Source organism: Hyperoodon ampullatus, assembly GCF_949752795.1.
Source record: "Hyperoodon ampullatus genome assembly, chromosome: 19".
Lineage (NCBI taxonomy): Eukaryota > Metazoa > Chordata > Mammalia > Artiodactyla > Ziphiidae > Hyperoodon > Hyperoodon ampullatus.
The window spans coordinates 4,861,316-4,872,376 of NC_136932.1; the positions used below are offsets into that span (position 1 = coordinate 4,861,316).

Genomic DNA, 11,061 nt, shown 5'->3' on the forward strand with positions numbered 1-11,061 from the left:
CAGGCGAGCTCCTAGCAATCAAATTTGAAATTATAGGAAGTCTATAATTTGAGCCCATCCTATTAAAACGTGAAGAGAACCTGGAAAGAACATTAGAGGACTTGAGAGGACGAGGGGAAAAAATGACAGGCCCAGCTCTCACCTCACATTTGAGGAAGGCAGATGAGAAATTTCATATTATGCAATGGGATAAAAAAAAAAAGATTCATTTTAAATGGAGTACCTGGGGGCCTCATGTCACATTAAAGACTTGAAATTCACCAGCCTGGAGGATGGGGTAGGGGAGGAAGACTGGTCTATTTTACAGACTTTGGGATTTAATGTTCCTAAAACCAAGACTGACTCAGTCTAGACAGAGGACTGGTCCTCAATCTTGGCTGCACTTCAGAATCTCTTAGGGAGCTTTAAAAAGTCTTGATGCTGGACTCCCCTGGTGGCGCAGTGGTTAGGAGTCCACCTGCCGATGCAGGGGACACGAGTTCGAGCCCTGGTCCGGGGGGATCCCACATGCTGCGGAGCAACTAAGCCCATGCACCATAGCTGCTGGGCCTGTGCTCTGGAGCCCGTGAGCCACAACTACTGAAGCCCATAAGCCTAGAGCCTGAGCTCCGCCACCAGAGAAGCCACAATGAGAGGCCCACACATCGTAACGAGGAGTGGTCCCCCGCTCGCCGCAACGAGAGAGCCACATGCAGCAACGAAGACCCAATGCAGCCAAAAATAAATAATAAAATAAATGAATAAATTTATACCACTGCTTTCTAGTTCTGGTACATCTGAAGGACATCAATCTGAAGTACAAAAGAGAAGTCATCTCACCAAGTGACTATGTGCTAGGGTCTCCACATACACTCTAATCCTCCGCCTTTCACTGTACCCAATCTTACAGATAAAACAATTTCCAGATACTAGATACGTGGACACAAACTTTAGCGTAAAAATCCTCTTCCAACATCTTTAGGCCGGACTATTGATCCAAACCAGCCAAGTGCTCCTTTTCCCCGACCCTGAATGTCACCTAAATCAACTGTCATGGCTTGGGAAAAAAAAAAAGCTACAATGTTCAATACCTTCAGGCAGAATTTGCCAGGGCTCATGCCTGTTGTGCTGGCATTCTATCATCTTTTATTCTCAAGCTAGGATTTGGCAGATACATGACCATCGTGTCAAAATACTTTTGATAGCAAAAAACTTGCAGATACTAACAACTTTGTCATCTTCCATGAGAGCAATTATTATGTGTCAGGTTTTACAAATATAAACTCATTTATGTGCCAACTTACCCAAAGGAAACCTGTTAACTGCAGAAGTGCACATATATACGCGTGTACCTGGTTCCTACTCACATCACTCCTTGAACTCCATGAGTGTTCAGGATCTGACCATACACGCTACCTTATCTCAAATACCTTTCTAACTGTAAGGCAGTCACCTGGGATAACCTGTCACCAAGCAGTATCTACCACCTGCAATTTATTTTAAGAACTAAAAAACTCAAGTTTGTACAGCAGAAATAGCAAAGTCCCCAAAGTCTGCACACTGACAGAAGTGCAATGACTGTTTATCTTTTTTTACACATGCCCACAGAAAGTCTGCACTGGGTAGTTTTATTTTACAGAGGGGGTCAGGGTTAGGTGGTGTCAAGAAGAGTGACATGGAGCAAATAATTTTTATTATCATTTTTTTCTTTTACAAATACACTGAAGAATCATGCGATGCTGCCAGCATTGGATGCAATCCTGGGCCACAAGTCTGCACATTCCTTTGCAACTGGTCCTGTGATGGCAGAACCTGCATAAAAGAATGATGTGACACATAAGCTCAAAGGGCCCTTGCCTTGTACTCAAGTTAAATCATCCAATCTCAAAAGCCTAACAATGATGTGGATTCTTTATTACCTTTCATCTCGCCTTTATTGTTTACTATGACCCCTGCGTTATCTTCAAAATAAAGAAACACACCATCTTTTCTCCGGTATGACTTTCGTTGTCGAATTACCACTGCTGGATGTACTGACAGGGGGGAAAAAAGAAGCAGCTGTCATTTAACCTGCCAAGTTCCAGTGCCACCACGAGAAAGCAATTTATACCTTGGCTAGCTCTCCAACATTTCCCATTTGGACAGAATGTATACTCATTAGCTTTTCATTTCCTAAAATCAAGTGTGAAAGACAGTGTAAACACCAATCACCCCTTAAGGAAAGACCTTACTCATTTCAAGTCCAAACTGCCTGCATTTCCTTGCAGGTGTAAATCTGTACTTTGGGAGGACGATTAGCAACACACCAGCAGGAAACTTGCTAAGCACTTTCTATACTTTTCCTCACTTCACCCAAGAGGTGGGTACTATTTAAGATCCTAATGTCAGGACTTCCCTGGTGGTCCAGTGGTTAAGACTCTGTGCTCCCAATGCAGGGGGCCTGGGTTCGATCCCTGGTCAGGGACCTAGATCCTGCATGCCGCAAAGAGAGATCCCATGTGCCACAATTAAGACCGGGCACAGCCAAATAAATTTTAAAAAGATCCTAATGCCATAGAATTGGGAATGGGACCCTCCTCACACTGAATGAGTGGAGAGGCCAAGCTATTAACTCCATATTATGCAATATTCCATCCCAATTTATATCAAAACCTCCAAGTACAAACCTTGACCTAAAAATTAGCACTTTATGCCTTTCTAACTGCAGGGCACATGTTGTTTTAAGAGCAAAACCTGGAATTAACCTAAATATCTCATGACACATGCACAGAACAGAACCATTTTAAATGATTATGTACTTCTGTAATTTTTTAATATGCAAGACAATCATTTGTGAAGCAAAAATGGGTTACGGGAGGGTAATGGTCCCATTTACGTTGGAAAGTAGGACATAAAATGTTAAAAACGATCGTCCCTTGGAGGTCTAAGAGCTGGGTGACTGCAATCCAACTTCCATTTCTTATTTAATTAACTCTAGGTTTAACTTTTTGAGGAAATGTTTTCCAGGGTCATCAGTAACTTTTAAAAACCTACCTGCTCCAGGGCTTCCCTGGTGGTGCAGTGGTTAAGAATCCACCTGCCAATGCAGGCGACATGGGTTCGAGCCCTGGTCCGGGAAGATCCCACACGCCGTGGAGCAACTAAGCCCGTGAGCCACAACTACTGAGCCTGCGCTCTAGAGCCCACGAGCCACAACTACTGAGCCCACGCGCTCCAGAGCCCGTGCTCCGCAACAAGATAAGCCACCGCAGTGAGAAGCCCGCACGCCGCAACGAAGAGCAGCCCCCCACTCACCGCAACCAGAGAAAGCCTGCGCGCAGCGACAAAGACCCAACACAGCCAAAAATAATAAATAAAAATAAAATAAATTAAAAAAACCAACCTAACAAAAAACGCTACCTGCTCCTAAAGTGAACATTTTTCCAGACATTCAAAGCATCTACGGCACTTGAAAGAAAACATGGATTCAAATCCTGACAGACAGCCTGGAGACCTTGAACAAGTTGCTTAATCTTCTGGAGTTCAAGTTTTCCTCTTGTAAAGTAGGGATAATAGTTACATTTCTATATTTAATATCAGACACTAGAAATGCAGGATCTTCTAAGGACAGAGATCCTGGCTATCCTTGAAGCAAGTACTATCTATGTACATAGATGGTCTCTGAGTTTTTTAACAATGGGAAACACACTGAGGGACAGATAATATTGGCTGAGACCCTCCTCCGTTGGACTCTCATCTACTTAGAGCAATTTAAATTCTCACAAATGCATCCAGCAAATAAATAAGGCCACACGAATACAGGACTCTGGATTTCCAGTCCCGCTCCTTTCCACATTTCTGTAGGTTATAATTAAGTCTAAGGCCAGGAGATGTAGCTGATCCTTGAAAAATGAAGGGTGAGGGGTGCCAGCCCTGTGCAGTCTAAAACCCATGTGTAACTTATAGTTGACCCTCTGCATCACTGACTCAACCAATCTCAGAGAGCGTAGTACAGTAATATATTGTGGGGGGAAAAAAAATCTGTAAATGGACGCATGCAGTCCAAACCCACGTTGCTCGTTGTTCAACTGTATCCATTTAGAAGAAACAAGGACCAAAGAAAAAATGAAGAGTTGGAAAGTCAGAACCATTTTTAAAACCATGAAGTGTCCTCTGGTCTGTCCCACAACTGACTGAGACAGACAGCACTCCCTGCTGCCACCTCAGCCATAGTGATGGACAACTGTTCTGCCCTTCCCTGACAGCTCCCCAGGCCACAGATCAGACCCAGCAAGTGTTCTAAGAGGAAAGCCTGTCTAGTTGCATGCTGATCCCAATCAACACATTGACTTATCAATGCTTAAGCACAATGCTTACTCCTTGCCTACCAAGCCCCCAACTGAATATGAGAGGTCAACAAAGTAAGATTTCTGACCAAAAGGCTAAGAGAGCTGTATAAAAAACACAGAGAAGATTATCTGAACCATACAAGTGAATTGTTAAATAGCAAAGGGTTGTACTGCATAAATGAAAAGCACGACACTATGCAAAGAACTACACAAACCAGTCAGTTGGACAAGCAGATCGTCTAAATACATCTGCAAGTAAAGACCAAAAAAAGGGACCTATGTGCTAACCTTTGAGTTTCATAACAATGGAGAATAGGTGAGGGGGCAAAAAAATCAAAAGAATATAAAATCACCTTCCTCCCATTCACAACAGACAAGAGGGCATGAGGGTCAGCAATGGGATATACACTGACTCCCAGCTCTGAAGCTGCTCATCTATACTCTGACCTCATCAATTAGACTCTGCAAAGCCCAAATTTCTGACGTATCAGGCACAGAATATGTAATGCTTGGCTGAATAAAAATTTCAAAATAATTTTTTACTTTTGGTTAGTGGGAAAGTAAACTCTTATAACTAATGGGTATTCCGTCTAAAATTGACATTTGTTTTAAAATCAAGGGTTCACAAAACCTCAAACTTCACATATAAAAATGTCATATAAGTTGCCCAGGAATTAATTCAAATGTATGAAATTTATTTAGTTTAAATTATAAAGAATATAATTTATACAAAGTGTATAAGGTAAAATAATTTAATGTGTATCTATGGTTAAAAAAAAACTTATAAAATTTCATTCTTGGGCTTCCCTCGTGGCGCAGTGGTTGAGAGTCCGCCTGCCGGTGCAGGGGACACGGGTTCGTGCCCCGATCCGGGAGAATCGCACATGCCGCGGAGCGGCTGGGCCCGTGAGCCATGGCCGCTGAGCCTGCGCGTCCGGAGCCTGTGCTCCGCAACGGGAGAGGCCACAGCGGTGAGAGGCCCGCGTACCGCAAAAAAAAAAAAAAAAAAATTTCATTCTTTTACCTCACTTTATATATTAATGCCCTAAATATATTGTGCTGTACTTTAAAAACTCCAAAACTCCATTTATTTTAAAATATTTCAGATTTTATACTTAAGTCAGAATGGCCTTCTGCCAATCCTGAAAGAATGTATACATATATACAATGGAATATTACTCAGCCATAACAGGGAACGAAAATGGGTCATTTGTAGAGATGTGGATGGATATAGAGACTGTCATACAGAGTGAAGTAAAAGCAAGTCAGAAAGAGAAAAACAAATATCATATATTAACACGTATATATGGAATCTAGAAAAATGGTACAGATGAACCAGTTTGCAAGGCAAAATAGAGACACAGTTGTAGAGAACAAACGTATGGACACCAAGGGGGGGAAGTGCGGGGGGGGGTGAACTGGGAGATCAGGATTGACATGTATACAACTAATATGTATAAAATAGGTAACTAATAAGAACCTGCTATATAAAAAATAAACCAAAAAAAAACAAAACAAAGAAAGAATGTAATTGTTATCCTGCCTAAATTCCATAATGCCATTTCCACGAACTGAAACTAAGTCTCTCTCTCCCACACACAGACACATGCCTCTGAATGTCACAAATCCTCCTGTCATGAAATTACTAAGGAAAAGCCCTGTATATCCAACAGGGGAAGTATGTCACATGTCACCCTGCAGACTTGCCCACTAGCATATGAACAAGCGATAGTACAGATAAGTCAATTTTAGTCTATCTGGAGTTTTTATTCAATTCTGATTTAGGAATGCACTGCATATATATTTTTTTAATTTAAAAATACCGATTTATTGGTGATCGTTCCAGTGAAGAAGTGGGTTTTCTCGGATTTGTTTTTTTCATACAGAATACAGTTTGTTGTTATTATATGCACATTTTACTCAAACTTAATCAGGAAGTCAAACAAGAAAGCAATAGCTCTTACCAGAAACAAAATTCCAAGTATATTAAAATAAGTCAGAGATTATAAATATCTTTAGTATATTCACTACTCATTGCTTTTCACTATTTTAAAAAAACAAATTCCCAGAGAATAATTTTACATTTGATTTTAAAGCAGGTGATTTTTAACTATATTTTCTTACATTTAAGATTTACAAAAAATATGTATGTACAGATTGTTTTATGTTCTTGGGATAAAAAAAAACATATTGATGACTCCCAATTTCCACTGAATACTACCTGTACTCTCAAACATGACATTTGAAGACCTTCACTTTTCATTAGCTGCAGAAAAAGTACACTGAATATTTAGAAACAAGAAAGAGTAAAGAAAATAGAGATGGAAATTTGGATCGGCTTTAAAAAAAAAAAAAATTGGGGCGCTCTCACAACACCTAGCTTCTATCCAGTGCTAACTCCATTAGCGCCACCATGGACCACCTCCCTGGCTCTAGAAACCTCCCTCTGAGAACAAGTTGGAGACTTTGCTTTTGCCCTCCCTGGGCTGCGGAACTTCCGCTTGAGAGCGCCCTCCCCACTGCGCGGCCACTTCCCGGCCAAGAGCCCCGGCTGGACCTGGAGCTGATCTCGCCTTTTTAAATTACAGAAATCGGTAAAGAACATTCCCACTGTCTATCCTCACACCCCAGATTAGAATCCCAGGAAACCTGCACTGCATATTTTATGCTTTTAATTTTTCTCAGAACACATTTACTCCTATCCCATTTTATGAGATGGGTAGAGTAATTATTGTCTGTTACTCCTATCCTATACTATACAAGAGGAAACTGAAGTCAGGGAAAATCGAATGAGACTGTCCACATTCACACAGCTTTTACTGACAGACACACCATCTACCTCCTTCCATGGGACCTCTCTGCCTCCCTAAAATGAGCCTGCAATCCATAAATAAACAAAAGCAGGACTGAGGCCTCAACACATACTGAGAAGCAGGGTATAGGCAATCATCCTCAGCCACAGTTGTTTGGCAATCACCTACCATGAACTTGGTCTACACTAAGCCCTTTGTATGTCATCTCATTTGATCCTCAACAAACTTTAGGAGTTGGGTACTCCCATTCCCCCCGTTCTACGGAGGTAACCAAGGCTCCCAAACTTGCTCCCAGTTACACAGCTAGGCTAGTCCATGCCATGCCAGCCTCAGAACCCAGGCCAGTCTGATTGCAAACTCACGCTCTTAACCAGCTATTATGCAACAACTGGACGACGCACCTGCAGGCAGTTCTGCAGTTCCCCACACACCAGGACACCCCCAGGCCAAATCGCCCCAGCTCCTCACGTACTTGACAGCGCCAACGTCCTCCGCATAGCGCTGCATCTCCTCCCGGGCCCTCTCCTCCCGCAGCTCGCGCTGAAGCTCCTCAATCTTTTTCCGCTCAGCCTCATGCTTCTGCTCAGCTTTCCACACCTTCTCCACATTGCGGAGGGTCTGCGGGTGCCAGCTCTTCTTCAGATTCTGTGGTAAATGAAAGGAGGGAGAAAACAATGCGGGCAGTGGGTGGGTGGTGAGTATAACTGGCCCTCCCTTTCCCACCCCTATATTCATGCCAAGGCAGCCATGTAAGGGTAAGACGTCTTTAACAATGGCAAGGTTGGCACCCAAAAATCTCACACATGGGGGGGCGGGAGAGAGGCTGTTCAAGTACATAAAGCTTCAGGATAAAACAGGCCCCTCCGAGATTCCCTTCAAATACTTCTATCCTGAAATGTGTGAGTCTGACTTCCACTGGCCATGCCTAAAGTGAGGGTTGGTGATGACAATACAGGAGGAATGGGGTAGAGAAGCAGGAAAGTATAGTCTTTGAAAGGCAAAAGAATTCAAGTGCCTTTGGCACTGGACGTTCATTCTTATGAACACAGCCTTCTTTTCCTTGAGTCCACTTAACGTGCCTTAAACTTGCATGGTTTACAACCCCACCTAGTACCTCTTTCAACCTTCCTTCCCAAGAATCTCCCCCTGGTTCTGATCTTCCTCCTCACCCTCAAGGAATGCTTCTCCTCTCCCTCCTCCCCATGAGCCATTGCTTTGGTTCAGCTTCCCAACCAGGGAAGGTTTCCTGGGGGAAGTGACATCTAAGGATAATTATAAATGAGCCCAGTGATGTAGGAAGCGGGAAGCAGTGGGGTAGATTTCCACACAGAGGTAACAGCACACACAACTGCAGCCCCAGGGGTGAGAAAGAACAAATAATTCAGCATGGCTGGAGATAGGAGAGCAAACTGATGGGAAGGGGCTCAAGATGAAGCCAACTAAGAAAGCAACAGATTAAGGGCCTTATAAGCCATGTTAAGGGATTGGATTTTATCCTGTTGACAGCAGAAAACACTAAGCATTCATATGCAGGTGGGAGGCATGACCAGCCTAGCATGTAAAGAATGGATTGGAGAGGATCAGGATTGAAAACCAGGAGACCAGTTAAGAAACCTAAATGAGGGAATTGCCTGGCGGTCCAGTGGTTAGGACTCCGTGCTCCCACTGTAGGGGGCAGGGTTCAATGCCTGGTCAGGGAACTAAGATCCTACATGCTGCTCAGTGTGGCCAAAATAAATTTTATTTTTTCAATGAGGGCTTCCTTTTCTCTCTCTCTTCTTGCACTCCCTTTCCCCTCATCAGGCTGTTCAGTCCTTCCTCCCTTCCTCCCCAACCCTCCACCTTGTCCTAATGGTCCTCCCCTCTCGCCTTCAATATGGGTGATTCTGCCTCCCAGGGAACATTTGGCAATGTCTGTAGACAGTTCTGGCTGTCACAACTGAAGGAGAAAGGTGCTACTGGCTAGAGGCCAGGGATTCTGCTACATGCACAGGACCACACACACAACAAAGAATTATCCAGCCCAAAATGTCAATAGCACTGAGGTTGAGAAACTCTGGATTAGAGCTTTCCTGTCCCTAAATGCAGCTACTTGAAGACACTAAGTCAGAAGAACCTTGATGGTATCTTGGAACTCATTCTAACTGATAACACCTGACAAACTCTAATATAGCTACTGGACAGGTAGCTAAACGAATCTATTTGCTGATTCAATTAGCTACACTTTCAGAAGATTAGCATTTTTCTGATCTTGCACCATGCTCTTATGGGTACATTTGCCCAATTCGGAGGCTTAGCCCCCTACAAATGAACTATACAGTTTAAGAGAAATAGCCACATAACTTATTAAGTGCTATGAATTCAGAAGAAAGCTCTGCCACTAGAGATCAGAATGCAGCACTGAAGAAGGAGTGGAAGTCAGAAAGGTGAACATGAGGAAGCTCTTCCGTGACCCCAGGACATGGCTCGGGGACGAGGAGAACGGGAGCACAAATCACCCCTACTACAGCCCAGGACATGACTAAACTCCTAGCTGAGGAAAGGAGATGTATCCCAAGACAAGATATACAAAACTAAGTGACACGTCCTCCATACCTGCCTCCTTTCCTAGCCACGGTTCCAACCGCCCCCGAGGCTTCCCAGAATTTCCAGCCAGAAGGGCTCCCTGTCAACAAACACCACCTCCCCTCCTTGGCGACCCACCTCACATACCTTCCCAAGTCTCCACCCGGTCCCTCATGGCCTTAGTTATCCGTCCCCTGTCCAGGGCTACAGCTCCCTGTCCCCAACGGCTGCGTTGCCAAGAATACCCACTGCCACCCCCACCAATTTCCGTCCCCGGCCTCAGTCGGTCTCCGGCCTCAGTCTTCCCCCAGCCCTGGGCTCCCTCACTTACCAGGTCTCCGCCCCCCATGATGGTGGAGACGTTTCCTCACTACGCGGACCTGGAAGACTCAGGAAGGATCGAGGAGAAACGCAGAGAGTTCAGCTACGACCTCCGGAGATCTGATCCCGGGGACAACTGGCTACCATCTTCACTGCCCGATCCAGAGACCACTTCCGGGAGAGCGTTATATTACAGCGACGGCGTCGCGGTACCATGACGTTTAATACTCGCTGTCGCGCTGCGTGGCGGTAGCGTCACATGCAGTTTCGCAGGTCGCGGCCATGATATCGCGGGATCTGTGGTTTCACTTTGGCCGCCTCGGGTTGGCTCTTCTCCCTGATTTCTGGAGTGGTGAGTTAAAACGCTACTGCTGTTTCAGGTTACAACTGGTCCTGGGCCTGGCCCGGCGGTTCGGTTGCCATGGCGACGCACCGCGGCGTCCCCCTCGGAGCTCCACTCGGGGCCTCCCTAGCGAGGCCCCAGCGTGGACCAGCCTAGGCCGCCCGGAATTTCTAAACGGCTTTTCAAATCCGCAGTCTCCTCAAACCTCGACTCACAGCCAACCCCCTTACTCCGGGCGTATTTTACGGAGTTAAATAGAAACCATCGAACTGAAATTCCATCAGCTTCCCTGCACCAAACCTTTAGAATCTGCCAGCTTTCCCCTTTCCTTTCCCTTCGTTTACGATGGAAGAAGCATCCCTCCTAATCTAAGGCATGGCGGTTCATCTGCTCGGATCCCACCCCTCGCATCTCGTATTACTCAATTCCTCCCTCTCTCCTCTATCTCCCTAGGTATTGGTTCTTTGTCATCATCATTTTAGATACGCTCAGTTGATCCTTAAAAAAGAAAAAAGCTCATGTCTTTCCCCCAGCTGCTGCACTCTCCTCTCCGTCTTTAGCGAACTTGAAACAAGTTGTCTCCACTTCGGAGACAAGATGCTTCCGCTTCATCTTCTGCTTAACGTAAACCCTCCGCTCAACTATTCTTCCCGTGATCTTCAGTAATTACCCCTGTATTTAAATCAAATAACACACTTCATCCTCATCTGGA

At 44.6% G+C, this 11,061-nt stretch overlaps 1 protein-coding gene across 2 annotated transcripts; it reads right to left on the reverse strand.

Moving 5' to 3' along the window:
- Positions 1-1,655: 1,655 nt before the first annotated feature.
- Positions 1,656-10,179, reverse strand: LOC307068137 (pre-mRNA-splicing factor CWC25 homolog). Of its 2 annotated transcripts, none has more exons than XM_079725813.1 (3): positions 10,017-10,179; positions 7,593-7,765; positions 1,656-1,791 (listed from the first exon to the last, which is right to left on the reverse strand). In XM_079725813.1, the coding sequence occupies exons 1-3, from the start codon at positions 10,032-10,034 to the stop codon at positions 1,677-1,679; spliced, it is 306 nt and encodes a 101-aa protein (XP_079581939.1). In that variant the 5' UTR covers positions 10,035-10,179; the 3' UTR covers positions 1,656-1,676. The 2 variants fall into 2 exon arrangements, with proteins under 2 accessions (XP_079581939.1, XP_079581940.1); XM_079725814.1 differs by lacking the exon at positions 1,656-1,791 and adding an exon at positions 1,897-2,012.
- Between the last annotated feature and the right edge of the window lie 882 nt (positions 10,180-11,061).